This window comes from Eleutherodactylus coqui, chromosome 13 (genome assembly GCF_035609145.1).
Source record: "Eleutherodactylus coqui strain aEleCoq1 chromosome 13, aEleCoq1.hap1, whole genome shotgun sequence".
Lineage (NCBI taxonomy): Eukaryota > Metazoa > Chordata > Amphibia > Anura > Eleutherodactylidae > Eleutherodactylus > Eleutherodactylus coqui.
Genome location: NC_089849.1, coordinates 14,144,881 through 14,171,793, shown reverse-complemented (window position 1 = coordinate 14,171,793; position 26,913 = coordinate 14,144,881). Strand labels below are relative to the sequence as shown.

The window sequence follows — 26,913 nt, the reverse complement described above, 5'->3', positions numbered from 1 at the left end:
TAGGGGGCAGTATTACAGTAGTTATATTCTTGTACATATGGGGCAGTATTATAGTAGTTATATTCTTGTACATAGTGGGTAGTATTACAGTAGTTATAGTCTTGTACATAGGGGGCAGTATTATAGTAGTTATATTCCAGTACATAGGGGGCAGTATTATAGTAGTTATATTCTAGTACATAGGGGGCAGTATTATAGTAATTATGTTCTAGCACATAGTGGGCAGAATTATAGTAGTTATATTCTTGTGCATAGGAGGAAGTATTATAGTAGTTATATTCTTGTACATAGGGAGCTGTATTATAGTAGTTATATTCTTGTACATAGGGACAGTATTATAGTAGTTGTATTCTTGTACATAGGGGGCAGTAGTATAGTAGTTCTATTCTTGTACATAGGAGGCAGTTTTATAGTAGTTATATTCTTGTACATAGGAGGCAGTATTATAGTAGTTATATTCTTGTACATAGGAGGCACTATTATAGTAGTTATATTCATGTACATAGGGGCAGTATTATAGTAGTTATATTCTTGTACATAGGGGGCAGTATTATAGTAGTTATATATTTGTACATAGGTGCAGTATTATAGTAGTTATATTCTTGTACATAGGGGGCAGTATTATAGTAGTTCTATTCTTGTACATAGGGGCCAGATTATAGTAGTTATATTCTTGTACATAGGGAGCAGTATTATAGTAGTTCTATTCTTGTACAAATGGGGCAGTATTATAGTAGTTCTATACTTGTACATAGGGGGCAGTATTATAGTAGTTATATTCTTGTACATAGGAGGCAGTATTATAGTAGTAATATTCTTGTACATAGAGCGCAGTATTATAGCAGTTCTATTCTTGTACATAGGGGGCAGTATTATAATAGTTATGTTCTTGTACATAGAGCGCAGTATTATAGCAGTTCTATTCTTGTACATAGGAACAGTATTATAGTAGTTTTATTCTTATACATAGGGGGCAGTATTATAGTAGTTATAATCCTTTACATATGAGCAGTATTACATTTTTGTACATAACGGACAGTGTAATTGTAGTTACAGTTTTTCCTCCTTCAAATCAATTTCCTTTAAAGTGCATTTCAAAGTAAGGAGAACAATAAATGTCTATATGATAGAAGTGATGCTTGGAAGTACTATACGGAGTGGTTCAGAGTTTAATAAGATGTCAATACTTTCTTATCTTTGTTTCTTTTCACGTTTCTTCAGTTTATGATTGTATAAAAGTTTCTCTTCGTGTCCAGAGATTGTTCGTATCGTTAGATTCTAAGTACAGGTGAAGCGCAGCCACAAGTGTAACTGAATCCTGTGGACTTGTTATTCTTTGGTCACATAATCAGAGTTTCCTGTCTTGATGGAAAGAAGTTTCCTCTAACGTTTGTCACAGTCTAGTGTGAAGTCTTGGCAGAATGTCTTACCATCAGTTCCCTCATTATCAGTCTATGGCATGGGTATAAGCCCCACTGATTAGGACTCCCATCCCACTCCATAGTTCTCCACTAATATTGACTCTCTCCAGACTTCCTCCACGTAAGGTGTTGTTCTCCTTTATCAGACTGACCTCTGAATGTCAGTTAATTTCTCCACCAACACTTGGAAACTTGGCCGATCCTGTGGTTTGTCCATCCAGCAAAGCAGCATTAGGTTGTACATCTCCATGGTGCAGGTCTGTGGCTGCGGCAGCCGGTAACCTTGAGTGACTTTTGTGACTACTTCCCGATTAGTCCATCCTATTAAAAAAAAAATGCATGGGACAAGAGTCACACGGAGGAGAGGTATAGATAGAGGTATATATGTGTCTGAGCTGAATTTCTAATTTTCTTTAGTTTGTCCAAATGGGCATGTGGAGAACTGGGCAGACACCAAAGTGTAAACTTACTAAGCCCTGCATTTCTGACGCCAGGTTTCAGAACAATTTACCTCAATGCACTTAATACATGAATTATGGAGATACTATGTGTAGGCATTTTTTTTTTTTTTTTCCATATTTGAAGCCTTGTATAGGGGGAAAAAGTTTTAAATTTGTTTTATGCATAAAGGTTTAGATACCAAGGTCAGAAATGACTGCAGCATTTGTGGGGTTAAATACTATAGAGGAGTAATTAGATAAGCAAGTCCTCATTATTGTACTTCTGTTCTTAGAGATAACCCGTATGTGGCAATCAGAGAGCAAATATGCTCTCTGATTGATGGAGAGAGTGGTGATAACATGAACACAAATTCATGTCTCCACTCTCCTGGGACAGGGAGATATACTTGAGAATCACAGATCTTCTCTGCTGCCTGTTGTCTCCCCTTCCCCTCCCTCTCTGCTCTGCCGATACACTAAAAAAGTACAGTAATATATTCAGTATTCCAAAGTCCACTTCAAACAGCTGTAGCTCGAATTCTGTAAGGCTAAAATGTGCTTTTGGTGTCATTTTAAAGCCAAGAACTTTAGGTTAGACACCATGTTGGTAGCCCTGATAGATGCAGAGATACATCTGTTTAAAGTAGGACGGACTCTGCCTGAAAATGTGTTGTATTTTCCTCAGAATGAACAGAGCTCCTCCTAAACTGCTGGGGGGTTAATTGTATCTTCAGGCCTTCTGCCCAAGTTTGTCCAAATGGTGGAGAAGAAAGGGACCCCAGAGGTAAGACTTACCCTAAACCCCAGCCCTGATACGCTAGAATCACCTCTGTCTTTATTACCTTTGTACGGCAAATCTCCACGTGTGTACACCTCGAAAATCACAATTCCAAAAGACCAGACGTCTGATTTGGTAGAATATGTGCAGTACATTAACGCTTCGGGCGCTGTCCACCTGATTGGGGTATTACGATTGTTTTCTGGAGAGTAAATATCATCCTAAAATAAATGGAGACCAAAATGTGTTAAAAAATTGGCCGATCTGTTAAAGTACATATTTGCCCTGTTGTTCTTAAAGGGGAACACATTGAAATAAAAAAACATGCCACCTAGCAGTAGAATAAATGAGGGCAGTGATGTTTTGTACAGTGTAGAACATACATGATAATAGTTATGAGAGACTTCGCTCTCATGAGAACGCTTTTCTTTTGTATTGAACGTGCACGCACGGATTGAGGGCTTATTTAGGTGACCGTATATTGGCTGGGTTTTCACGCCCGGACGATATACGGTGTCCTTGTCTGCAGGGGGGGAGGTTGGAAGAGCCAGGAGCAGGCACTGAGCTTCCGCCCCCTCTCCTCCCCTTGTCACTATTTGCAATGGGAGGGGTGGGGAGGAGCTAAGCGCCATTACTTAGCTCCGCCCCCGTCTTGCCCCCTCCTATTGCAAATAGTGGCAAGGGGCAGAGAGGGGGCGGAAGCTCAGTGCCTGCTCCTGGCTGTTCCGTCATCCTCCCCCTGCAGACAAGGACACCGTATATCGGCCGGGCGTGAAAACCCAGCCGATATATGGTTGTCTAAATAAGTCCTGAATGTGCGGAATCCTGCAGCGGAATCCAGCTAGGACCGCAGACATGGACAGAAAAATTCATTTTCTTACCTGTCCAGATCCAGCGCGAGTCTCCTCCGTGCCGGCCGGATCTGCCTTCTTCAGCACAGCGGATGATGTGCCAAACGCATGCGCAGCGCAATTTTTTTTCTTTTTAAGTCTCCTGCCTTCCCATGGATCCGTGGCACGTCCACAGTGACAGCTGCAGGTATGCCGCAGATCGGACAGCTTTCATTGACTTCAATTTAAGCCGCCCCTGCGGGATCCGCAGAAAGATGGAGCATGCTGCAATTTCTTCCCGAGCGTGCGACCCGTGCTTTACAACTTTTAACCCCTTAGGACTTATTCAGACAGGCGTATATCGGACGGGTTTCACGCCCGGACTATATACGCTGTCCCTCTGTGCAAGGGGAGGAGGCGGGCCAGGCCAGGAGCTAGTGTGCTAAGCTCCCGCCCCCTCTCCCCGCCCCTCGCCACTGCCTGCAGGGAGAGGGACGGTCAGAACTTAGCTCCGCCTCCGTCCTGGCCCTCCCATTGCAAGCAGTGGCTAGGGGTGGAGAGGGCGGTGAGGGGGCAGGAGCTCAGTGCACAGCTCCCGGCCAGGCCCGCTTCCTCCCCTTGCAGAGAGGGACAGCGTATATCAGCCGGGCGTGAAAACCCGGCCAATATATGCCTGTCTCAATAAGCCCTTAAGGACACGGATCTTTTTTTTTTATTTTAAGTTTTTCCTCCCCACTTCCAATAAATCATGGTTATTTATTTATCCATTGATGTAGCTGTCTGAAGGCTTGTTTTTTGCAGGACAAGTTGTATTTTTCACTGGTAGTATTTTGTACTGGAAAAGTTTGAAAAATTTTTAAGTGGAGAGAAATGGAAAAAAATGAAATTCCACCATCTTTGGGAGGGTGATGTTTCTATGGCGCACAAACTGCAGCAAAGAAGACATGATAACTTTATTTTGTGGGTCAGAACAATTTTGATGATTAGAGATGAGCGAGCGTACTCGGCCACTCCCCTTTTTCGCCCGAGCACAGCGATTTTCGAGTACTTCCGTACTCGGGCGAAAAGATTCGGGGGGCGCCGTGGGTGAGTGGGGGGGGAGAGGGGGAGAGAGAGGGCTCCCTCCTGTTCCCCGCTGCTACCCGCCGCACCGCCACGCCTCCCCCCGCCCCCTGGCACCCCCCTAATCTTTTCACCCAAGTACTGAAGTACTCGAAAATCTCGGTGCTCGATCGAGTAAGTACTCGAAACGAGTATACTCGCTCATCTCTATTGATGATACAAAATGTACACAGTTTCTTTTTGCGGCACTACCTTTAAAATATAATCTTTCTGCCGCCATCTTTTGACAGCGATACATTGTAGCTATATTTTAAATACCTTGTATTGAGGTGGTAGATTGGAGGGTTAATTATGAAAATTTGCACCTGCCAGATAAAGAACATATGGCTGGCAATGGACCTGGTCATGCGGATTTTTGTCTGCACGCAGTGCGGGTGTATTTCCACGCAGAAATACGTGCAGATCACCGATCGTGTGACTGAGCCCTAACTGTTCTGCCAGTTGTAACTCTACTAACCCCTCCCACCGCTCAGCCCCCATTTCCATTACTTAGTCCCAGGTCACTCTCGACACTGTCTTCCTCTCTATCTCTGTGATAAACACTCCTCCAGCCTTCTAGTCATCTTCTCCCCCAGCACAGCTGCCCCCTCCTCAATGAGATGCATCCCGTCCCTGCAGTAGAACCTGTAGCCGACAGCAAAGTCAGTCCAGTTCTCCAAGAAGCCAAACCCCTCCTTCCTGCATCAACTCTTCAAAAAGAAGCCAAAATCCAGTTTTTTGTTCATTTCGCCTCCCAAAAGATGCAATAAAAGGGATCAGAAAAGCTTAACGCTGTAAAAACAATCCCAAAAAATAATGCCAGAATTGATGTTTTTTTCTCTGTGCCCTCCAGAAAAAATGTTAAAAAGTTATACAATGCATTATATGTACCCCAAAAATTGTACCAATAAAAATTGCAGCTCGCCATGCAAAACACAAGCGCTCATACGGCCGTGTCGACTGAAAAATGAAAAGAGGAGTTAATGAAAGCCCCCAAAAATTGTTTTCTCCTTAGGTCCAAAATAGGCTGTGTCACTAAGGAGTTAAAGATAGCTATACAATCTGTTTGCAATAAGCCTGTCCCTAGTGGTGGCTGGAGGAAATGCAGAATATAATTTAGAGTCTATGGCTATAAGATTGTGAAGTTTCAGCTAATATGAGAAGAATGGAGCTCTGACTCCTATAAAGGTACTTAGCGCTGTTTTACTGTAGACCCCCCCAATGCTCTGTGCCCAATTGACTGACACACCAATCCGCACCCCTAAAACTGGTCCATACCAGCAAGTATGGCTAACCTTAAGTAGTCGAGCCAATCCAAAGTCAGCGATCTTGCAGACAAGGTTTTCTCCCACCAGAACATTTCGTGTGGCCAGATCCCTGTGGACGATGTGCTTGTCCTCCAGATACTGCATGCCATCCGCCACCTGACAAATGATGTGAATAAAGTCGGCATTTTTTAGTCGGATGCCTCCAGTACCTGCAGAGACATGAACTTGGGTCATCTCTGTCGCATCAATGAATGAAATCTACAATGTCTTCGAGTCGCCATCTTCTGTCAAACTCTTAAAGGGGTTTTCTGAAAACTAAAAAAAAAAACTCTATGGTCACGCAATGGGTTAAAATAAAAAATAAGCCAGATTCACCTCCTTTAACAGGTTCTCTAGACATTTACTATTGATAACCTGTCCTCGGGAGAGATCATTAATAGTTCATCGGTGGAGATGTGCCGCTTGGGGTCCCCATCAATCAGCTGATCCTCTGGCCCGCTATCAGTGCAGTAGGGCTGGACAGTGGTCAGGGGCAGAAGGGTAATAGGAGGCATTGCACCTTCTGATTTCAATAGGAATTACACCCCTTTAATTGCCCCCACCCAGTCCTGCGCAAGAATCCCGCTCCCCACCGCTCTCATAATGGAAGAAGCTGCAGTGGTCACATGTTGTCCATTGTACACGTCACCTCAGCCAATCACTGGCTTTACAGGTGGTTCTGTCATGAACGGCACATGACCACTGTAGCTTCTTCCAGAGGGACAGGGACCAGGGCTCCTATGCAGGACTGGAGGGCCACTTAAGGAGGATAGTTTTTTTTTTTTTTTAACCCATTCCCTGCCAATACATACATTTTTAAAAAATTTCTTAAAACTCCTTTAAACGTTTTGTAGCTCTCTGTTTCTAAGAAAAGCCAGATGTAATTGCTGTCTGAGGTCCAGCCGATTATTCTGCGCAGTGAAGTGCATGACCTCGGAGTGTAAGGAGGTCAGTAATAACTGGCATACATAGGACTGGGCAGCCCCCCCCCCCCCCCGAGCTGCGGACCCCATAGCAGCCACTACGGCCACCATTTCTCGCCATCCAGTTCCAGGACAGAATTCTGTCCCAAAACCGGAGACTCAAAATTAGAACGACAGATCTGTAAACAGCAGCTTGTTGACTGTTTCTGACTCCAAGCACCAGGCCATCCTAAAGAGCCACAATCTAAGAGTATCTGAAATTGGCCTTAGGCAACAACTCGGGCTTTAGAGGCTAATAAACCGCTAATAAGAAATTCAGACCCTAAGCTCAATCCCATTATATACTCAAGTTGCTTAATAGAGGGAAGCTATTAAAATTCTGGATCTGTCAACAGCGTCTTGCTGACTGTTTCCACTTCAAGCACTGGAACAATCTAGACAAGCTGTTTATTAAAAAATCTTAGCTCACTGAATTATACTCTTCTTCTAGTGTTTGACACATAAGCAGCCGACACTTGGTAGCACCTGAATATCCAAATACCCTGATAACTCTTTCACACGGGCGTTGTGATTTTTGGCTGCCTGCATCACGGCCAAAAATAGTGTGAGCAAAAAAAAAAAAAAGCTGTGACCAAGTCTCCCGTTTTCTCTCCCATTCAGATGGTTGGGCTGCGGCATGTATATATACACCTCCATCCAGAATTTCATCTATGGCAGCTGATCATGGCAGTAGAAGCTCCCATAGAAGCCTATGGGAGCTGTCGGCAAAGGGGGGAGGAGGGACTTCAGCAGTACTTACCATTCTACTTTCCCTCCCCTCTCTCCTCAGCCTATGGGAGCTGCCGGCAAAGGGGGGAGGAGGGACTTTAGCAGTACTTACCATTCTACTTTCCCTCCTCTCTTTCCTCAGCCTATGGGAGCTGCCGGCAAGGGGAGAGGGAGGGATTTTAGCAAAGCAATTTTTAATGCCACAAGCTGGTGTAAAACTGTCATGAATGTTCCCCATGGTGTATATTATCAACTTTCACTCTGTGACTTTTCCAGCATGTAGGAAAAGCCTTGTCTCACCTGCCTGGACAAGAACTGTGCTGTGATGTAAATAACCCCCATTCTCTCTCTCCCACCTGTATGTGTTGGGTGGTATTAGCATGAGGATGCTGACCCTGCAGGTGTTAATTAAGTTTAGGAAAACCCTTCTTGTATTAATTTCCTCTTCCAGACTAGCCGGGCCGAAAGAATCCATACTGAGGAAATCTTTAATTAGAACATTTGGTTGTGTGAAGGTCCCAGCCGCATATAATTTAGATTTTCAAAATCGTGTGTCCCAGCTGGACAAAATGCATCCACTCACGGTGCGTTAAGCGCTCAGGAACCCTCTCAAATTATGGAACCCCACCACTGGTTGGGATTGCGCCTGTCCGTTTGGTACTCATACGTAGCTAAAATCATACACGGAAATATGGCGGGCATATCCTCACGATCGGAGGCCCCCCGCCGAGATATGACCAAACATAAATAAATATGATTCCTCAGAGCTTCTACAAGACCAACTCTCCATTCGCTGTATGACCTCAGAAGGGGCGGAGAGGAGGGACCCTTTAAAATGTGGGCCCCCTCAGGTCCCATTTGTTGATCCACGGAGCTATACTGCGGTATATGGACTTTCCTATGTCCTGGCTCTCCGCCGCCCAGACCCCTTTGGGCCGTGTATCCCAAAATCTGGTAACTTTCTTTTAATTTCTCCTGCTTTATGTTAAATCTGCTGAGTGTGTATTCATACTGTATTCTTTATTCTCCCATGTAACAACCTTTTTCTTTGTATACCTTTGTACATTCTGTATGTATTGCACAGCTAGACCTTTTCTAGAATAAAACTACAATTTATCAGTTCAAGCCTTGTCCGTTTTAACAACGTACCATAATACTCCGAAAATTGTGTTAATAATTTATAGATCGGGTCCAATGCCCGTGAACATTGGTGGTGGTGGCAGCTGTGTATGGGTATTGTAGAGCTCTGGAGTGCGTTGGAACGGATCAGGCAGTGATTTGAGCTTTCGCTTCGCATGCATGCAGAAGCCCCGAGGAAGCCAGGTACAAATCAGCCTGAATTCTAACGACTCCATGCTTACAATACCGCTAGTGTGATCGAGGACTGAGGTGGGATCGATAGGTATGGTCCCCCTTCTCGCTATCCTGTGTCCGGTACGTGGCACTCCTATATTCCTGTTTTGAGGACAGCATTATCATCATGCCTTACCTTTCAGGTACTCATTCAGGTTTCCTTGAACCATCAGCTCAGTGATTATATAGATGGGCTCTCCGATGGAGCAGACAGCAAGCAGCTGGATGAGGTTCCTGTGACGCAGATTCTTCAGGGCATTTATCTCCTTCTCAAAGTCACTTCTGTTGAGGTCATCTGTAAGGGGAAGAACATCTTGTAAGGTGGACATCACCCAACCTTCACCTTATTGCCGGAAATCCAGATTGTGAACAAAGACCAACCTTGCTTGAAGGTCTTTATGGCTACTTTTACTCTGTCATTCCAAATGCCTTCAAAAACTTCTCCAAAAAATCCCTGACCTAACTTCCTGATCAGCTTGAACTCTGAACGTGACCTCTCCCAGGTCTCCGAGAGGTCAACCTAAAGGAAGAGTAAGACACAAGAAGAAAGTAGATTGTTGGAAGTCAATTAAAAATTGCAAGACATATCCAAAATGAGACAAACAGCCAAGAAAATTAGACCCAGAAGTCAATATTTCGACATTGAATGTTACCTCCTCCTTGATATGTCTAAAACTCTGGTATCTATTATGCAAATCTGCACCAAAATTTGTTACGGAGCTCAATCTCTGACATGAAAACTACTATGGGGTTAATGGAGATTAATATGCACTCCTGTCATATGTAATGCAGAACATGTCACCCCTCCCACACTAACACACAATGTACAAGACCATAACTACTATAATACTGCCCTCTATGTACAAGAATATAACTACTATAATACTGCCCTCTATGTACAAGAATATAACTACTGTAATACTGCCACCTATGTACAAGAATATAACTACTATAATACTGCCTCCTATGTACAAGAATATAACTACTATAATACTGCCCTGTATGTACAAGAATATAACTACTATAATACTGCCCCCTATGTACAAGAATATAACTACTATAATACTGCCCCCTATGTACAAGAATATAACTACTATAATACTGCTCCTTATGTGCAAGAATATAACTACTATAATACTGCCCCCTATGTACAAGAATATAACTACTATAATACTGCCCCCTATGTACAAGAATATAACTACTATAATACTGCCCCCTATGTAAAAGAATATAACTACTATAATACTGCCCCCTATGTACAAGAATATAACTACTATAATACTGCCCCCTATGTACAAGAATATAACTACTATAATACTGCCCCCTATGTACAAGAATATAACTACTATAATACTGCTCCCTATGTACAAGAATATAACTACTATAATACTGCCCCCTATGTACAAGAATATAACTACTATAATACTGCCCCCTATGTACAAGAATATAACTACTATAATACTGCCTCCTGTGTACCAGAATATAACTACTATAATACTGCCCCCTATGCACAAGAATATAACTACTATAATACTGACCCTTATGTACAAGAATATAACTACTATAATACTGCCTCCTGTGTACCAGAATATAACTACTATAATACTGCCCCCTATGTACAAGAATATAACTACTATAATACTGCTCCTTATGTGCAAGAATATAACTACTATAATACTGCCCCCTATGTACAAGAATATACGCACTATAATACTGCCCCCTATGTACAAGAATATAACTACTATAATACTGCCCCCTATGTACAAGAATATAACTACTATAATACTGCCCCCTATGCACAAGAATATAACTACTATAATACTGACCCTTATGTACAAGAATATAACTACTATAATACTGCCTCCTGTGTACCAGAATATAACTACTATAATACTGCCCCCTATGTACAAGAATATAACTACTATAATACTGCTCCTTATGTGCAAGAATATAACTACTATAATACTGCCCCCTATGTACAAGAATATAACTACTATAATACTGCCCCCTATGTACAAGAATATAACTACTATAATACTGCCCCCTATGCACAAGAATATAACTACTATAATACTGACCCCTATGTACAAGAATATAACTACTATAATACTGCCTCCTGTGTACCAGAATATAACTACTATAATACTGCCCCCTATGTACAAGAATATAACTACTATAATACTGCTCCTTATGTGCAAGATTATAACTACTATAATACTGCCCCCTATGTACAAGAATATAACTACTATAATACTGCCCCCTATGTACAAGAATATAACTACTATAATACTGCCCCCTATGTACAAGAATATAACTACTATAATACTGCCCCCTATGTACAAGAATATAACTACTATAATACTGCCCCCTATGTACAAGAATATAACTACTATAATACTGCCCCCTATGTACAAGAATATAACTACTATAATACTGCCCCCTATGTACAAGAATATAACTACTATAATACTGCCCCCTATGCACAAGAATATAACTACTATAATACTGACCCTTATGTACAAGAATATAACTACTATAATACTGCCTCCTGTGTACCAGAATATAACTACTATAATACTGCCCCCTATGTACAAGAATATAACTACTATAATACTGCTCCTTATGTGCAAGAATATAACTACTATAATACTGCCCCCTATGTACAAGAATATAACTACTATAATACTGCCCCCTATGTACAAGAATATAACTACTATAATACTGCCCCCTATGCACAAGAATATAACTACTATAATACTGACCCCTATGTACAAGAATATAACTACTATAATACTGCCTCCTGTGTACCAGAATATAACTACTATAATACTGCCCCCTATGTACAAGAATATAACTACTATAATACTGCTCCTTATGTGCAAGATTATAACTACTATAATACTGCCCCCTATGTACAAGAATATAACTACTATAATACTGCCCCCTATGTACAAGAATATAACTACTATAATACTGCCCCCTATGTACAAGAATATAACTACTATAATACTGCCCCCTATGTACAAGAATATAACTACTATAATACTGCCCCCTATGTACAAGAATATAACTACTATAATACTGCCCCCTATGTACAAGAATATAACTACTATAATACTGCCCCCTATGTACAAGAATATAACTACTATAATACTGCCCCCTATGCACAAGAATATAACTACTATAATACTGACCCTTATGTACAAGAATATAACTACTATAATACTGCCTCCTGTGTACCAGAATATAACTACTATAATACTGCCCCCTATGTACAAGAATATAACTACTATAATACTGCTCCTTATGTGCAAGAATATAACTACTATAATACTGCCCCCTATGTACAAGAATATAACTACTATAATACTGCCCCCTATGTACAAGAATATAACTACTATAATACTGCCCCCTATGCACAAGAATATAACTACTATAATACTGACCCCTATGTACTAGAATATAACTACTATAATACTGCCTCCTGTGTACCAGAATATAACTACTATAATACTGCCCCCTATGTACAAGAATATAACTACTATAATACTGCTCCTTATGTGCAAGAATATAACTACTATAATACTGCCCCCTATGTACAAGAATATAACTACTATAATACTGCCCCCATGTACAAGAATATAACTACTATAATACTGCCCCCTATGTACAAGAATATAACTACTATAATACTGCCCCCTATGTACAAGAATATAACTACTATAATACTGCCCCCTATGTACAAGAATATAACTACTATAATACTGCCCCCTATGCACAAGAATATAACTACTATAATACTGACCCTTATGTACAAGAATATAACTACTATAATACTGCCTCCTGTGTACCAGAATATAACTACTATAATACTGCCCCCTATGTACAAGAATATAACTACTATAATACTGCTCCTTATGTGCAAGAATATAACTACTATAATACTGCCCCCTATGTACAAGAATATAACTACTATAATACTGCCCCCTATGTACAAGAATATAACTACTATAATACTGCCCCCTATGTACAAGAATATAACTACTATAATACTGCCCCCTATGTACAAGAATATAACTACTATAATACTGCCCCCTATGCACAAGAATATAACTACAATAATACTGACCCTTATGTACAAGAATATAACTACTATAATACTGCCTCCTGTGTACCAGAATATAACTACTATAATACTGCCCCCTATGTACAAGAATATAACTACTATAATACTGCTCCTTATGTGCAAGAATATAACTACTATAATACTGCCCCCTATGTACAAGAATATAACTACTATAATACTGCCCCCTATGTACAAGAATATAACTACTATAATACTGCCCCCTATGTACAAGAATATAACTACTATAATACTGCCCCCTATGCACAAGAATATAACTACTATAATACTGACCCCTATGTACAAGAATATAACTACTATAATACTGCCTCCTGTGTACCAGAATATAACTACTATAATACTGCCCCCTATGTACAAGAATATAACTACTATAATACTGCTCCCTATGCACAAGAATATAACTACTATAATACTGACCCCTATGTACAAGAATATAACTACTATAATACTGCCTCCTGTGTACCAGAATATAACTACTATAATACTGCCCCCTATGTACAAGAATATAACTACTATAATACTGCTCCTTATGTGCAAGAATATAACTACTATAATACTGCCCCCTATGTACAAGAATATAACTACTATAATACTGCCCCCTATGTACAAGAATATAACTACTATAATACTGCCCCCTATGTACAAGAATATAACTACTATAATACTGCCCCCTATGTACAAGAATATAACTACTATAATACTGCCCCCTATGTACAAGAATATAACTACTATAATACTGCCCCCTATGCACAAGAATATAACTACTATAATACTGACCCTTATGTACAAGAATATAACTACTATAATACTGCCTCCTGTGTACCAGAATATAACTACTATAATACTGCCCCCTATGTACAAGAATATAACTACTATAATACTGCTCCTTATGTGCAAGAATATAACTACTATAATACTGCCCCCTATGTACAAGAATATAACTACTATAATACTGCCCCCTATGTACAAGAATATAACTACTATAATACTGCCCCCTATGTACAAGAATATAACTACTATAATACTGCCCCCTATGCACAAGAATATAACTACTATAATACTGACCCCTATGTACAAGAATATAACTACTATAATACTGCCTCCTGTGTACCAGAATATAACTACTATAATACTGCCCCCTATGTACAAGAATATAACTACTATAATACTGCTCCTTATGTGCAAGAATATAACTACTATAATACTGCCCCCTATGTACAAGAATATAACTACTATAATACTGCCCCCTATGTACAAGCATATAACTACTATAATACTGCCCCCTATGTACAAGAATATAACTACTATAATACTGCCCCCTATGCACAAGAATATAACTACTATAATACTGACCCCTATGTACAAGAATATAACTACTATAATACTGCCTCCTGTGTACCAGAATATAACTACTATAATACTGTCCCCTATGTACAAGAATATAACTACTATAATACTGCCTCCTATGTACAAGAATATAACTACTATAACACTACACCCTATGTACAAGAATATAACTACTATAATACTGCCTCCTATGTACAAGAATATAACTACTATAACACTGCCTCCTATGTTCAAGAATATAACTACTATAATACTGCTCCTATGTACAAGAATATAACTACTATAATACTGCTTCTATGTACAAGAATATAACTACTATAATACTGCTCCTATGTACAAGAATATAACTACTATAATACTGCCCTCTATGTACAAGAATATAACTACTATAATACTGCCCCCTATGTACAAGAATATAACTACTATAATACTGCCCCCTATGTACAAGAATATAACTACTATAATACTGCCCCCTATGTACAAGAATATAACTACTATAATACTGCCCCCTATGTACAAGAATATAACTACTATAATACTGCCCCCTATGTATAAGAATATAACTAATATAAATCTGTCCCCTATGTTCAAGAATATAACTACTATAATACTGCTCCCTATGTACAAGAATATACCTACTATAATACGGCCCCCTATGTACAAGAATATAACTACTATAATACTGCCCCCTATGTACAAGAATATAACTACTATAATACTGCCTCCTATGTACAGGAATATAACTACTATAATACTGCCCCCTATGTACAAGAATATAACTGCTATAATACTGCCCCCTATGTACAAGAATATAACTACTATAATACTGCTCCCTATGTACAAGAATATACCTACTATAATACGGCCCCCTATGTACAAGAATATAACTACTATAATATTGCCCCCTATGTACAAGAATATAACTACTATAATACTGCCCCTATGTACAAGAATATAACTACTATAATACTGCCCCCATGTACAAGAATATAACTACTATAATACTGCCTCCTATGTACAGGAATATAACTACTATAATACTGCCCCCTATGTACAAGAATATAACTGCTATAATACTGCCCCTATGTACAATAATATAACTACTATAATACTGCCCCCTATGTACAAGAATATAACTACTATAATACTGCCCCCTATGTACAAGAATATAACTACTATAATACTGCCTCCTATGTACAAGAATATAACTACTATAATACTGCCCCCTGTGTCCAAGAATATAACTACTATAATACTGCCTCCTATGTACAAGAACAAACAGATAGATGACTTTTCGCGCCCGGCTGGAGTTGCCGTTTTATCTTGCTTATCTCATTATGAGACTTTCCTTTTTCATTATATAACTTGCATGTTAGACTCACATATCACATGATAAAATAAACATGGCGCACACCACGCTGCGGTATTATATATTGCAGTATGTCTCTTTAGCGCTCTCTGTATATACAGTGTTACCTCCTTCACACACGGCTGCAGTAGGGGACTTTTCAGAATCTTCCAGTTAGTTCTATGGAAGACAACAAGTTCTTGCATGGTGGCGAATTTATTCCCATGCTGCAGGTAATATTCTCCCTTGGCGTTCATGTTGATGCGGAAATGGTTGACCTTTCTCTCACAGCGAACTGGGGGCAAATGAGAAGAATATCAAGAAGCTGCTACTACAAAATGACCTATTGGCGACGTGGATGTATAAATCTGCATGCAAGGAGCTCTCTCAAGTAGTGACTGTATAAATCTGCAAATGGTGATCCCCCACTGATGATGACTGTAAAATTTCTTTGCAGTGGGTTCCTCCTGGTGGTGGTTGTACACATTTGTATGCAGTGAGCTCCTCCTGGTGGTGGTTGTAAACATTTGTATGCAGTGAGCTCCTCCTAGTAGTGGTTGTACACATTTGTATGCAGTGAGCTCCTCCTGGTGGTGGTTGTACACATTTGTATGCAGTGAGCTCCTCCTGGTGGTGGTTGTACACATTTGTATGCAGTGAGCTCCTCCTGGTGGTGGTTGTACACATTTGTATGCAGTGAGCTCCTCCTAGTAGTGGTTGTACACATTTGTATGCAGTGAGCTCCTCCTGGTGGTGGTTGTACACATTTGTATGCAGTGAGCTCCTCCTGGTGGTGGTTGTACACATTTGTATGCAGTGAGCTCCTCCTAGTAGTGGTTGTACACATTTGTATGCAGTGAGCTCCTCCTGGTGGTGGTTGTACACATTTGTATGCAGTGAGCTCCTCCTGGTGGTGGTTGTACACATTTGTATGCAGTGAGCTCCTCCTGGTGGTGGTTGTACACATTTGTATGCAGTGAGCTCCTCCTGGTGGTGGTTGTACACATTTGTATGCAGTGAGCTCCTCCTGGTGGTGGTTGTACACATTTGTATGCAGTGAGCTCCTCCTAGTAGTGGTTGTACACATTTGTATGCAGTGAGCTCCTCCTGGTGGTGGTTGTACACATTTGTATGCAGTGAGCTCCTCCTGGTGGTGGTTGTACACATTTGTATGCAGTGAGCTCCTCCTGGTGGTGGTTGTACACATTTGTATGCAGTGAGCTCCTCCTGGTGGTGGTTGTACACATTTGTATGCAGTGAGCTCCTCCTAGTAGTGGTTGTACACATTTGTATGCAGTGAGCTCCTCCTAGTGGTGGTTGTACACATTTGTATATCATGAGTTCCCTCTAGTGGTTGTGGCAGACAGAGCAAATGTCATAATGTAACTGTGTCTGTGCTTGGGATTAGGGGCCCTGTATCAGAGCTCTTACCACCCTACACATATCTTATGAGACATTAACCCCTCACCACCCGAGACCACCAGGGATATTGGCTTCAATCCCTCACTACCCTTGACCACTATAAGATTCTCATAAATGAAATAAAGCAAAAAAAAATCTAAAACATATTTGGTATCGCTGCATCTATAAAAGTCTGATCTATCAAAACAACACTTTGTCCTGAACGGTGAATGTCGGCAGAAAATATAAATTCCAAACGCCAGAACTGCGCTTTCTTTCTTTAAAAAGAAATTTAATAAAAAGCGATCAAAAAGCTCTACGTATTCCAAAATGGTACCAATCGAAACTACAAGACTTCCTGCAAGAAACGGAGCTCTCACACAACCCCATCGACGGAAAAATAACGTTATATCAGAAGATGGCGGCAGAAAATATATATGTATTTTTTAGAAAATAGTATAGCTAAAAAAACCTAAATATATTTGTTATCCTCATGATCGTACTGACCCACTGAGTAAGGGCTTACTCACACGAGTGTACATCGGCCGGCATTTTCACGGCTGGTCGATATACGCTACCACCTGATGCATTGGATACACAGGCGTATTACCGTGGCGTAAAAGCACCCGGCGGGGCGTTTTTAGGCCTGGCAGGACGCCATCTTTTTGGCCAGGCTACAGCCACTTTCATTGACTCCTATGGGAACCAATGACAGCAGCCGGAGAAGGGAGTTGGGAGGGAGTTTAGCAGCGTGACTGCTTAACTCCCTCCCTCTTCTCTTCTCCACTCTGGCCCTTGCTGCTGTTTGCAATGGGAGGAGGTGGGATGGGGCGGAGCTGAGCTCTGTCTCCTCTAATTGCTGGCTGCAGACGAGGAGTGGGGAGGGGCTGGAGGTTAGCCCCACCGCTGTCCCGCCCACTCCCATTGCAAACAGCCAGAAGGTAGAAGAGAGAAGGTGAGTTGGCAAGGGGAAGGTAACCCCCTGCCCTACGTCATATACGCCATGCCTATGCATCACATGGTAACGTATATCCACCGGCTGTGAAAACACCTGACGATATACGCTCGTGGAATAAGCCCTAAGGGCTTATTCCGATGTGCGTATATCGGCTGAGTTTCCACGCTCGACCGATATAAACTGTCACTCTCTTCAAGGTGAGAAGGCGGGCTAGGCCGGGAACAGTGCCGTGAGCTCCCACCCCCTCTCCACCCCTCGCCACTGTTTGCAATAGGAGGGCCAGGGCGGGGCTAAGTTCTGCCCTGCCCCCTCCCATTGCAAATAGAGGCAAGAGGCGGAGAGGGGGCGGGAGCTCAGTGCACTGTTCTTGGCCCGCCCCCTCCCCCTGCAGAGAGAGGCAGCGTATATCGTCCGGGCGTGAAAACCTGGGCGATATACGCACGTCGGAATAAACCCTAAAGTTGTCGTGTGATTTTTGTCTCAGTGGGTACGCCATAAAAACAAGACCCCTCCCAAAGATGGCAAAGTGGAAAGGTATGTTTTTTCATTTCATTCTACCTAAACATTTTTAGAAGTTCTACAATATAGTATATGGTCCATTAAATAGTAACCAGTGAAAAACACAACTCGTCCTGCAAAAAACATCCCTCAGACAACGGTGCTGACAGAAGAATAAAAGAGTTATGATTTTTTGAAAGTCGGGAGGAAAAGAAGAGAAAAAAAATGGCGGCGTCATTAAGGGGTTAAATCATTGTAGAGCAGGAATACTATCAGCTAAATACTCTTAAATGCCATTGGCTGTGTCTGAAATTCACTTGCAAGGGGCTGGGCTACTGGGAGTAGTAGTTGGCCACAGGTTGGAGAGCACTGATATACAGTGTCAAGTCATTCCAACACTTGGGTTGGGCCCTTGTACAGAGTTCTCACTGGGGCCCCGGAAGTTTCAAGCTGCTCCATTCCCATAGGAGGTCCACTAAGCAGTGAATGTGACAAATGTAACCCTGCCCAGTCTTCATTTATGTGACTGTCCCTTTAAATATTGATTCCAGACATCATTATATTATCTTCCAGGACCTTTGATATCCATTGGGAACAGGACTGATAAGAGGATGGCGCCCTCCACATATAATGAGCGGACCTTTGGCATTACGTCTCTGTGATCTGCGGCGGCTCAAAGTACAAAGACACCTTTGAAGAAGTCGGATAGATGGAAACTTCATAATCTACATTGTATCGCTGCACGCTTGTATGATATAGTGTCAAATGTGTCAAATCCCAGCCAGTGTGGCCGCTAACTCAAAGGGAGGCCGTCGTCCGTTTTTTAACAAAGGACACTTGCGTATTCGCTGCGTATTTACGCACAAAAGCAATGCACATAAATACACAATGTATTTGCTCATGCCAGAGCGAGCGTATTTACGTGACCGAAATGCACTTACGCCCGTGTGAACCGGCCCTTAGATCATGCAGGACTCTCCAAATATAGGGAACATTTCCTGAACTGCCAGCAGAGCAGGCAAGTCCCCTACAAAAGATGCTACAGCTGCCACTAGGGGGAGCCTGTTGTATAGAAATGTATATTGATATCATCGACTTCAATGAGAGCTGTGTAAATCTGTATGCAGAGTGCCCCCCCTGGTGGCAGCTGGAGATAATGAGAGCTTTATCATTGAGCATAATGGGAGTGTGAAGGGAGGCACTATGCTGGCATTAGTTATTAGGGGGCACTATGCTGACTTGATTTATAAGAGTGCACTATGTTGGCACTGTTAGGGGCACTACACTGGTGGTGTTTACAAGAGAATCTATACTGGCACCGTTTAGAAGAAGGTACTATGCTGGCAGTGTTAATAAGGGGGCACTATGCTGGCGCTGTTATGCGCACTATAGTGCCATTGTTTATAAAGAGGCACTATGCTGGCACTGATTCATGGGGGAACTATGCTGGCAGCGTTTATTAGTGGTCATTATACTGGTGCTGATAAAGGACACTACGCTGGCAATGTTTATAAGGGGGCACTATGCTGGCAGTGTTTAAAAGGGGGCACTATGCTAGCACTGTTTAGGAAGGGAGCACTATACTGGCACTGTTTATAATGGAGTATCATGCTGGCACTGTTTATAATGGAGTATTATGCTGGCACTGTTTTTAAGGAGCCAATACATTGGCACTGTTCATAGCGAAAATGCTACTGTTTTAATTATGGGGCATCTTGCTGGGTATTCTTAAAAGTACCCAAGTCTACCATATTGTGCCTTCAATGAACATTGACCACTAGGAACATAGAGTCCAGGTCATATACCACCCAGGTGAAGCCTCAAGAACCCCCTGGCTATAATCTTCTCGCCCTCTCTGTGCCCACGGACTCTTCATACATTTACCTGATAATGAATAGAGATTATGATTGGTATAACTGGGTCGCACCAGGTAGGAGCCGTGGGCATTAGGTGGGCACATCAGTAATGTCTCTGCTTCTGTTCTGTTGGAAACTTCTACATACCAGCTGTGGGAAAAGAGAAGTGGAGAGAGAAGGCGGATTAGGAGATAATACACATAATTACAGATAATATCAGCGATTTACGACACGTACAACAAAATAAGGAGAAGTTGCACGCAATGGGATGTGGCTGATGGCGCTGGCAGTGATTTGCAGCTACAGCAAGTACAATGCAATATCTATGCAGTCAGAAATAGCAAAATAGTCACATGACTTGCCATTAGGCTATGAGTAATTGGGCATCACCCCGTCCTTTATCGATGGGTGCTGTTGGTGGCCATGGTGGGTTGCATTACCATATTCTGCTATGAGACAGCAAGAGGTTTATCCAATAGCCAACAATAGATGGGTACAAATTGCGCAAACACTCTACTATACAGTGTCCTATAGGGGGCGCAATATGACAATCTTAATAAAGGGGGCATTCTAAGATTAGAACTTCTTGGATAAAACAAACAAAACAGTTATAAAGCCCATTAACCACATGAGATGCAGTTAGGGTCTTAAAATCTGCCTCTATCAGCCCAGTATCCCCATGACAACATTTCTTGTCCCATGCATTGGCAGTTCAGTCTAGTCATCTTGTATGGAGGATCCAAATCACAAGCCGCGTTAATTCTATCAATCAAGCAAGTTAATATGTGTTTGCAGTTTATGGAGAATTGAACAATGCCCTTATAAAAAAGCTGTATTTCCAGAACACAAGACAGGAAGTGTTGTCGTAGGGATACCGAGCAAATGGACCTTCAATCACTGATCTCTGTAGTAATAAAGTATTGAAAAGAAATTTCACATCAGTAAGAAGAAGCAAGGTATAAAAGGTGCCAATACAGGGTTAAACTACCCGGTGCTTAGTGTCTTCTTACACTGTATGCCTAGTGCCCACCTGAAAAGGACATATGGACATGGGAAGAGGGTGATGTCTATCAGCTACTTTCAGCACATCAGCCTCTTAGATTCTGCTATGTTAGCCCCGTATGGGCATCTAGACCTGACCTGCTCTAAACTCAATCTACAGTACTTGCTGTGGAAACTCTAATGACTTTCACAGGAACATCAAAATGTAGGGTCTTAGGACTGCTAAGAATATCTCCAAACCCAACCTAAAATGCATCTCCGACCTGGAAATGTAGACTGCTGCTGTGATTCCATATACAGCACATGTTGGGAAGCAGGATCTCATCTTCTCTATGTAAGTAACTATGCTGATCCTTGTAAGTAACAGCATGATGGAGGACGTTCTACAGCAGAATTGAGCAGTATAGATATAATTTATGTAGCTATGAAGCAGGAAATCACTTACTAGAAGCTGCAGCAGCGTCTGTGTGAGTCTTTTCCTCTTCCACCCTCCTCCATAGACTTATATGGGCAGCATAAGGCAGCACCTTATAAGTAACAGCAAGATGGAAGACATTCTACAGCAGAATTTAGCAGAGTAGATGTAATTTTTCTAACTATGAAACAGTAAATCACCTATTAGAAGCTACAGCAGCGTCTCTTTGCTGCTCCCTCATTCATAGAATTCTACGAGCAATATAAGGCAACACCGCTCCAGAGGAAAAGTCAAACCTCACCTGTCAGAAATGCAAGCTTGTATGTCTACTGGGAGAAAAGGTGCAAAGTCTTCAGCAGAGAATAGCTACATTGAAATTCATTAAGGAAGATGAGGATTTCCTTGACACAGCAGAAGTAACGCTTCAGAATATTGAAAGGAGAATAAATTTTGAGTGTACCTGCAGATGCCAAGGAATGGAAGCACCAATACTGCTCAGGAAGCGGTACCAGGTTCTCATCCAGGAGAACAACAAAGGGGTACATCAAGAAATGACTTTTCAGGCAGAGAAGAGTCTAGTAAGCACTCAGAATCCTCTTGGATGGAGAAAAAGATGTGTGGTTGTGAAGAAGAAAAGTAGAGCGGTGGTCGTCTGCAAACCTGACCCCTCATGAGTGGTGTGCTGTCTTCCAGGGGCACTAATCAAAGACATGTCTGATAGGCTGTCAACTCTTCAGTCCTACAGAACACCACCCATTCCTACTAATACATGTAGGGACAAATGGCACTGCAAAAAAGGACCTTACAACTATCTACAGAGACTTTGAAGACCCTGGAAGAAGGTGAAGGAACTAGGAGCACAGGTGGTCTTCTCATCTATCCTCCCAGTGGATGGCCATGGAATAGGAAGATGGAACAGGATTCTAGAGGTGAACAATTCGCTACGTCGATGGTGCCATCAGCAAAGATTTGGCTTACTAGACCATGGAGTGAATTATCTTCATGATGGACTGCTTGGTAGAGACGGATTGCACCTTACAAAGACAGGAAAGCATATATTTGGTGGGCGGCTCGCTACACTCAGCAGGAGAGCTTTAAACTAGAACAATATGGGAAGGGAAGTGAAAGGCAAAAAAATACAGCTAATGAATACAATTGAGAACCTTGTTATTAGAAGAAAGAAAGAACAAAGAAAAAAAATTCTGAAGTATATACACTAATAAATGTGGGTGTTAGTTCTGCATTTTGGCCAAGATGCTTTAGCTGATGGGCCAACGGCAAGGCCACCACACGTCTGTCAGAACCTACGCTAACACCATTAACGACATTTAAATCACAGACGTGAGAGAATAAACAAAGACCTTGACTGTAAAAGCCTGTCAGCTTATGCGCCTTGGCCAAAATGCAGAACTAACACCCGCATGAATTAGTGCGTATCAGTATTTTTTTGCATGCAGTTTGCTCTAGATTTTGGGGGAGCCCAAGATGTCAGCCAGTGCGGCCCACTTTGGAGATACAGGGCAACCAACTGCTATTAGAGATGAGCGAGTATATTCGCTAAGGCACTACTCGCTCAAGTAATGTGCTTTAGCCGAGTATCTCCCCGCTCGTCTCTAAAGATTCAGGGGCCGGCAGGGGGCGGGGGAGAGCGGGGAGGAACGGAGGGGAGATCTCTCTCTCCCTCTCTCCCGCCCGCCCTCCCCTGCTCCCCGCCACAACTCACCTGTCAGCCGCGGCGGCCCCCGAATCTTTGCGGTCGAGCGAGTAGTGCCTTAGCGAGTATACTCGCTCATCTCTAACTGCTATATCAGTAAGAGTTGATATCCTGTATGGTGGCCACATCCATCTTTGGCTGGCCTCTTTGATATCGTTCACATGTGCAGGCTATGTTTGTTTGGAGTCGCTCCTCCCCAATCTGGGCTGGGTTGAGTGGGTGACTGCATATTAATCTGCAATGAACAAGTAGCTCCTCCATATCATAGTCTGGCTGACTGCATTCTATTAGGGTTTCAGTGATTTAGTGATCTGCACTGAGCAGGGCGTTGGACCCGATGACCCTGGAGGTCCCTTCTAACTCTATGATTCTACTTCCTGTGTTCCATTTTCACCCGACAACAGGCAGTGACCAGCAAATTAGAAGAAAGTGAAAAACCTAGTGACAAGGAGGGATTCTCCAGCAAGAAGTAGTCATTTTAGATAAAGTGATTTGCCCTTTTTCTCCTTATCACGTTGGCTTCTGCCGGTGGCTTTTTATCCCGGGATAAAGCAGCAAAGTGGCCGAAATTTGGAAAAACCTCTTCCCCATGCTGCAGCCGATCCGTTGCAGCGAAGCCGTGTTAAAATTGACATGCCGCATGGAATTCAAAGCTGCGGCATGTTAATTCTTTCCCTGTTTCCCACTCTCCTTTCTATGGGGAGAGACGGCCGAAGCGGAATGCAGGCGGCCGAAGCGGAATGCAGGCGGCGAAGCGTTTTAAAATCCGTGGCGAATGGCCGTGAGTTTTGAGGCTGCATTTCTCCCATGGAACTCTTACGTTATTTCCATACAGCCATTCCGCGAGATTTCTGTGGGATTTTGGTCCCGTGTGACCCCAGCCTTAAAGTGAAGCCACAATGTAAACCTGTACTATACTCATGCCTATTGTTATGCAGACATTATCTGTAGTGACAAGGCCGATGGCCGCTGCATAGTGACACAATGAATCCCATTCACTTCTCTTGTACTCTGTATGATCATAGCCCTGAGGTGTAACAGTGTCTGCAGATTTTCGGTCCACCCTATATGAACAACATGTAAGTGGAAGTAGGTGTCAAGCAGTTATTTCGTCACCCGCCCATTTATTCCTACACTCATAATTAGGTAAAAGGAAAAGTCCCCTGGGGCGAGCGCCAAGTCGTGAGCGACTCCTAGGGTGACATCACATCATGGCATGTTCTTGGCAGACTGTTTCTGCGGGGTGGTTTGCCATTGCCTTCCCCTGTCATCTTTTACCCTCCTGGGTGCTCATTTTACCGACCTTGGAAGGCTGGAAGGCAGAGTCAACCTTGAGCCGGCTATCTGAACCATGCGAGGATTGAGCCCGCAGCCTTCAAGTCGTGAGCGAGGGCTCAGGACTGCATTGCAGCTGTCTTAACACTCTACACCCCACAAGGTCCCCCCCCTCCCCCATTTCCCCCATAACTCCCATTTAATGACTCTTAGATACAAAAATTTGATATCAATGGGAACAGAAACTCAAAAACTTTTGTTACATGACATCAAAAATGATTCCCCCATCAGAGGTGTCAGTGTGACCCCATTGTCATTGGAGACACATGAAGCCAGCAGCCAAGTTACTACCATACACGATGGACTGATGCAATGGCTTCTGGGATATGCAGATCATGGTGGGCAGTAAGGGGGATACATAGACTCCCCCCAGAGAAAAAGTGACGGTGGATTTCTGAGGACTTCGTGTAAATCTTTCTCCGCTGTTTCCACGCTTACTGCTGGACGGTGGATTTTCGCTCACAGATGTAATTTTTTCCCCTAATATTGGAATTGCGCGCCCGCTGATTTCCATATTTGACTTAATTCCTGATTACTCCATTTAATATCTGTAATAACATGTATTATATTACATCTTACAAGAAGAGTTACACAGAAGTTGTCAATCGCTTTCCTAAAGTCCCTGAATGCCATATAAATCTAAGCTGCCTTACATCTCCCGCCTCCTGCTACTTTTCTTGTGCAAGTGTCAGTCTTTACTGCAGCTATATCATTATATTCATGTACCAGAAAGGTCAGCATAGTACTGTAAATGGCTGCAGGTGAAGTATCTCTTTCTGGACGGTGCATTAGCAGCTACTTACGCCTCGTTGCGCAGAAGGGGATTCCTATCAGGGACATAGTTGCTGGGTTGATCCATCGTTGTATGAGCAGCATTGGTACCTTGGAGAGGATCAAAGTCAAGGCTTAAAGACGATGTATAATTTGCTGGCACCAGTCCCACCTCCATGGCTCCTGTTAATTTCCTGGCCAGGGTATAATCCCCCTCAGCCCTGATCACCCAGAGTTGTTCCCCGGCTTGCACGCTTAGTTCTTCCTGGTTTCGGCCCTGGAAGTCATACAGCACGGTGACAATGTCCACATTTGGCGTCGTGCTGGACTTCTCATGTTGTATGGTGGGCACAGAGGATTCCATTGTGGGAGGCCAGATTTTATCCCACAGACACCCCAGAAATTTCATATGGCTCCTACAAAAGTCCTCCATGCTCAGGTGAGGTGCGTGCCAGTCCAGGTGTGGTTCACCCTCCTGCGGGCAGCATGCTGGGCGACTGCTGCCTCCTGATCTGTGCAGTTATTTTTCATCTGCTTCACTTCCTGATCACCTGAACAAAAGTAAAACTGGTGCCTCAACCAGGAAGATCGAAACTAAAGGAATGTGAACGGACGAGAATGTCTGCAGGGAAGCGGGGATAATGCCAAAGCAAAGAGACCCTGGTGGCAGAACAGGTGACCACATCTGCCCTCACCCAGTAAGACAAAACCAGGACTTGGTCCGTAAAACATCTGTACCTAACCTGTATTAATAGATAGTGCTGGTAGTGGCACCCGTGGGGAATTTTTTTGGCACCATCCATTGTCATAAGGGGAAAAATTAAATATAGTGGATCGTTAGGCAGTCAGTATGTATTCTGCTTGTGCAGAGAGCAGCAAGATACTAGAATATTCCCACCAGGACAACTCAGTCAATAAATACAGTACCAGAACCAAGCTCATAATAAATGCAGCACCCGAACTAACCTTATTACATGAATACAGCACCAGAATAACTCAGTGAATAAATACTGTACCAGAACCAAGCTCATAACAAATACAGCACCGGAACTAACCTTATTATATAAATACAGCACCAGTACAGCTCAGTCAAAAAATACAGCACTAGACCAAGCTCATAACAGATACAATACCAGAACCAGGTCCATAACAAAAGCAGTAGCAGAACCAAGCTCAATACATAAATGCAACAACAGAACCAAG

The 26,913-nt window shown here is 42.4% G+C and overlaps 1 protein-coding gene across 1 annotated transcript; it reads right to left on the bottom strand.

The window, feature by feature from the left end:
* Positions 1–949: 949 nt before the first annotated feature.
* SRMS (src-related kinase lacking C-terminal regulatory tyrosine and N-terminal myristylation sites) lies at positions 950–26,248 on the bottom strand. Its single transcript, XM_066586690.1, has 8 exons — positions 25,743–26,248; positions 20,502–20,623; positions 15,889–16,055; positions 9,303–9,441; positions 9,058–9,216; positions 5,866–6,047; positions 2,704–2,860; positions 950–1,742 (listed from the first exon to the last, which is right to left on the bottom strand). The coding sequence occupies exons 1-8, from the start codon at positions 26,141–26,143 to the stop codon at positions 1,564–1,566; spliced, it is 1,506 nt and encodes a 501-aa protein (XP_066442787.1). The 5' UTR covers positions 26,144–26,248; the 3' UTR covers positions 950–1,563.
* Positions 26,249–26,913: the final 665 nt, after the last annotated feature.

What these genes read in the sequence shown, in the direction of transcription:
- SRMS (XM_066586690.1), bottom strand. Translation starts at nt 26,143, where the DNA reads ATGGAGGACTTTTGTAGGAGCCATATGAAATTTCTGGGGTGTCTGTGG. An exon ending in TAATCTCTATTCATTATCAG is followed by an intron (nt 16,056 to 20,501) that starts GTAAATGTATGA and finishes ATTTGCCCCCAG; the next exon opens with TTCGCTGTGAGAGAAAGGTC. An exon ending in TGGAGATTTGCCGTACAAAG is followed by an intron (nt 1,743 to 2,703) that starts GTAATAAAGACA and finishes TTTTTTTAATAG; the next exon opens with GATGGACTAATCGGGAAGTA.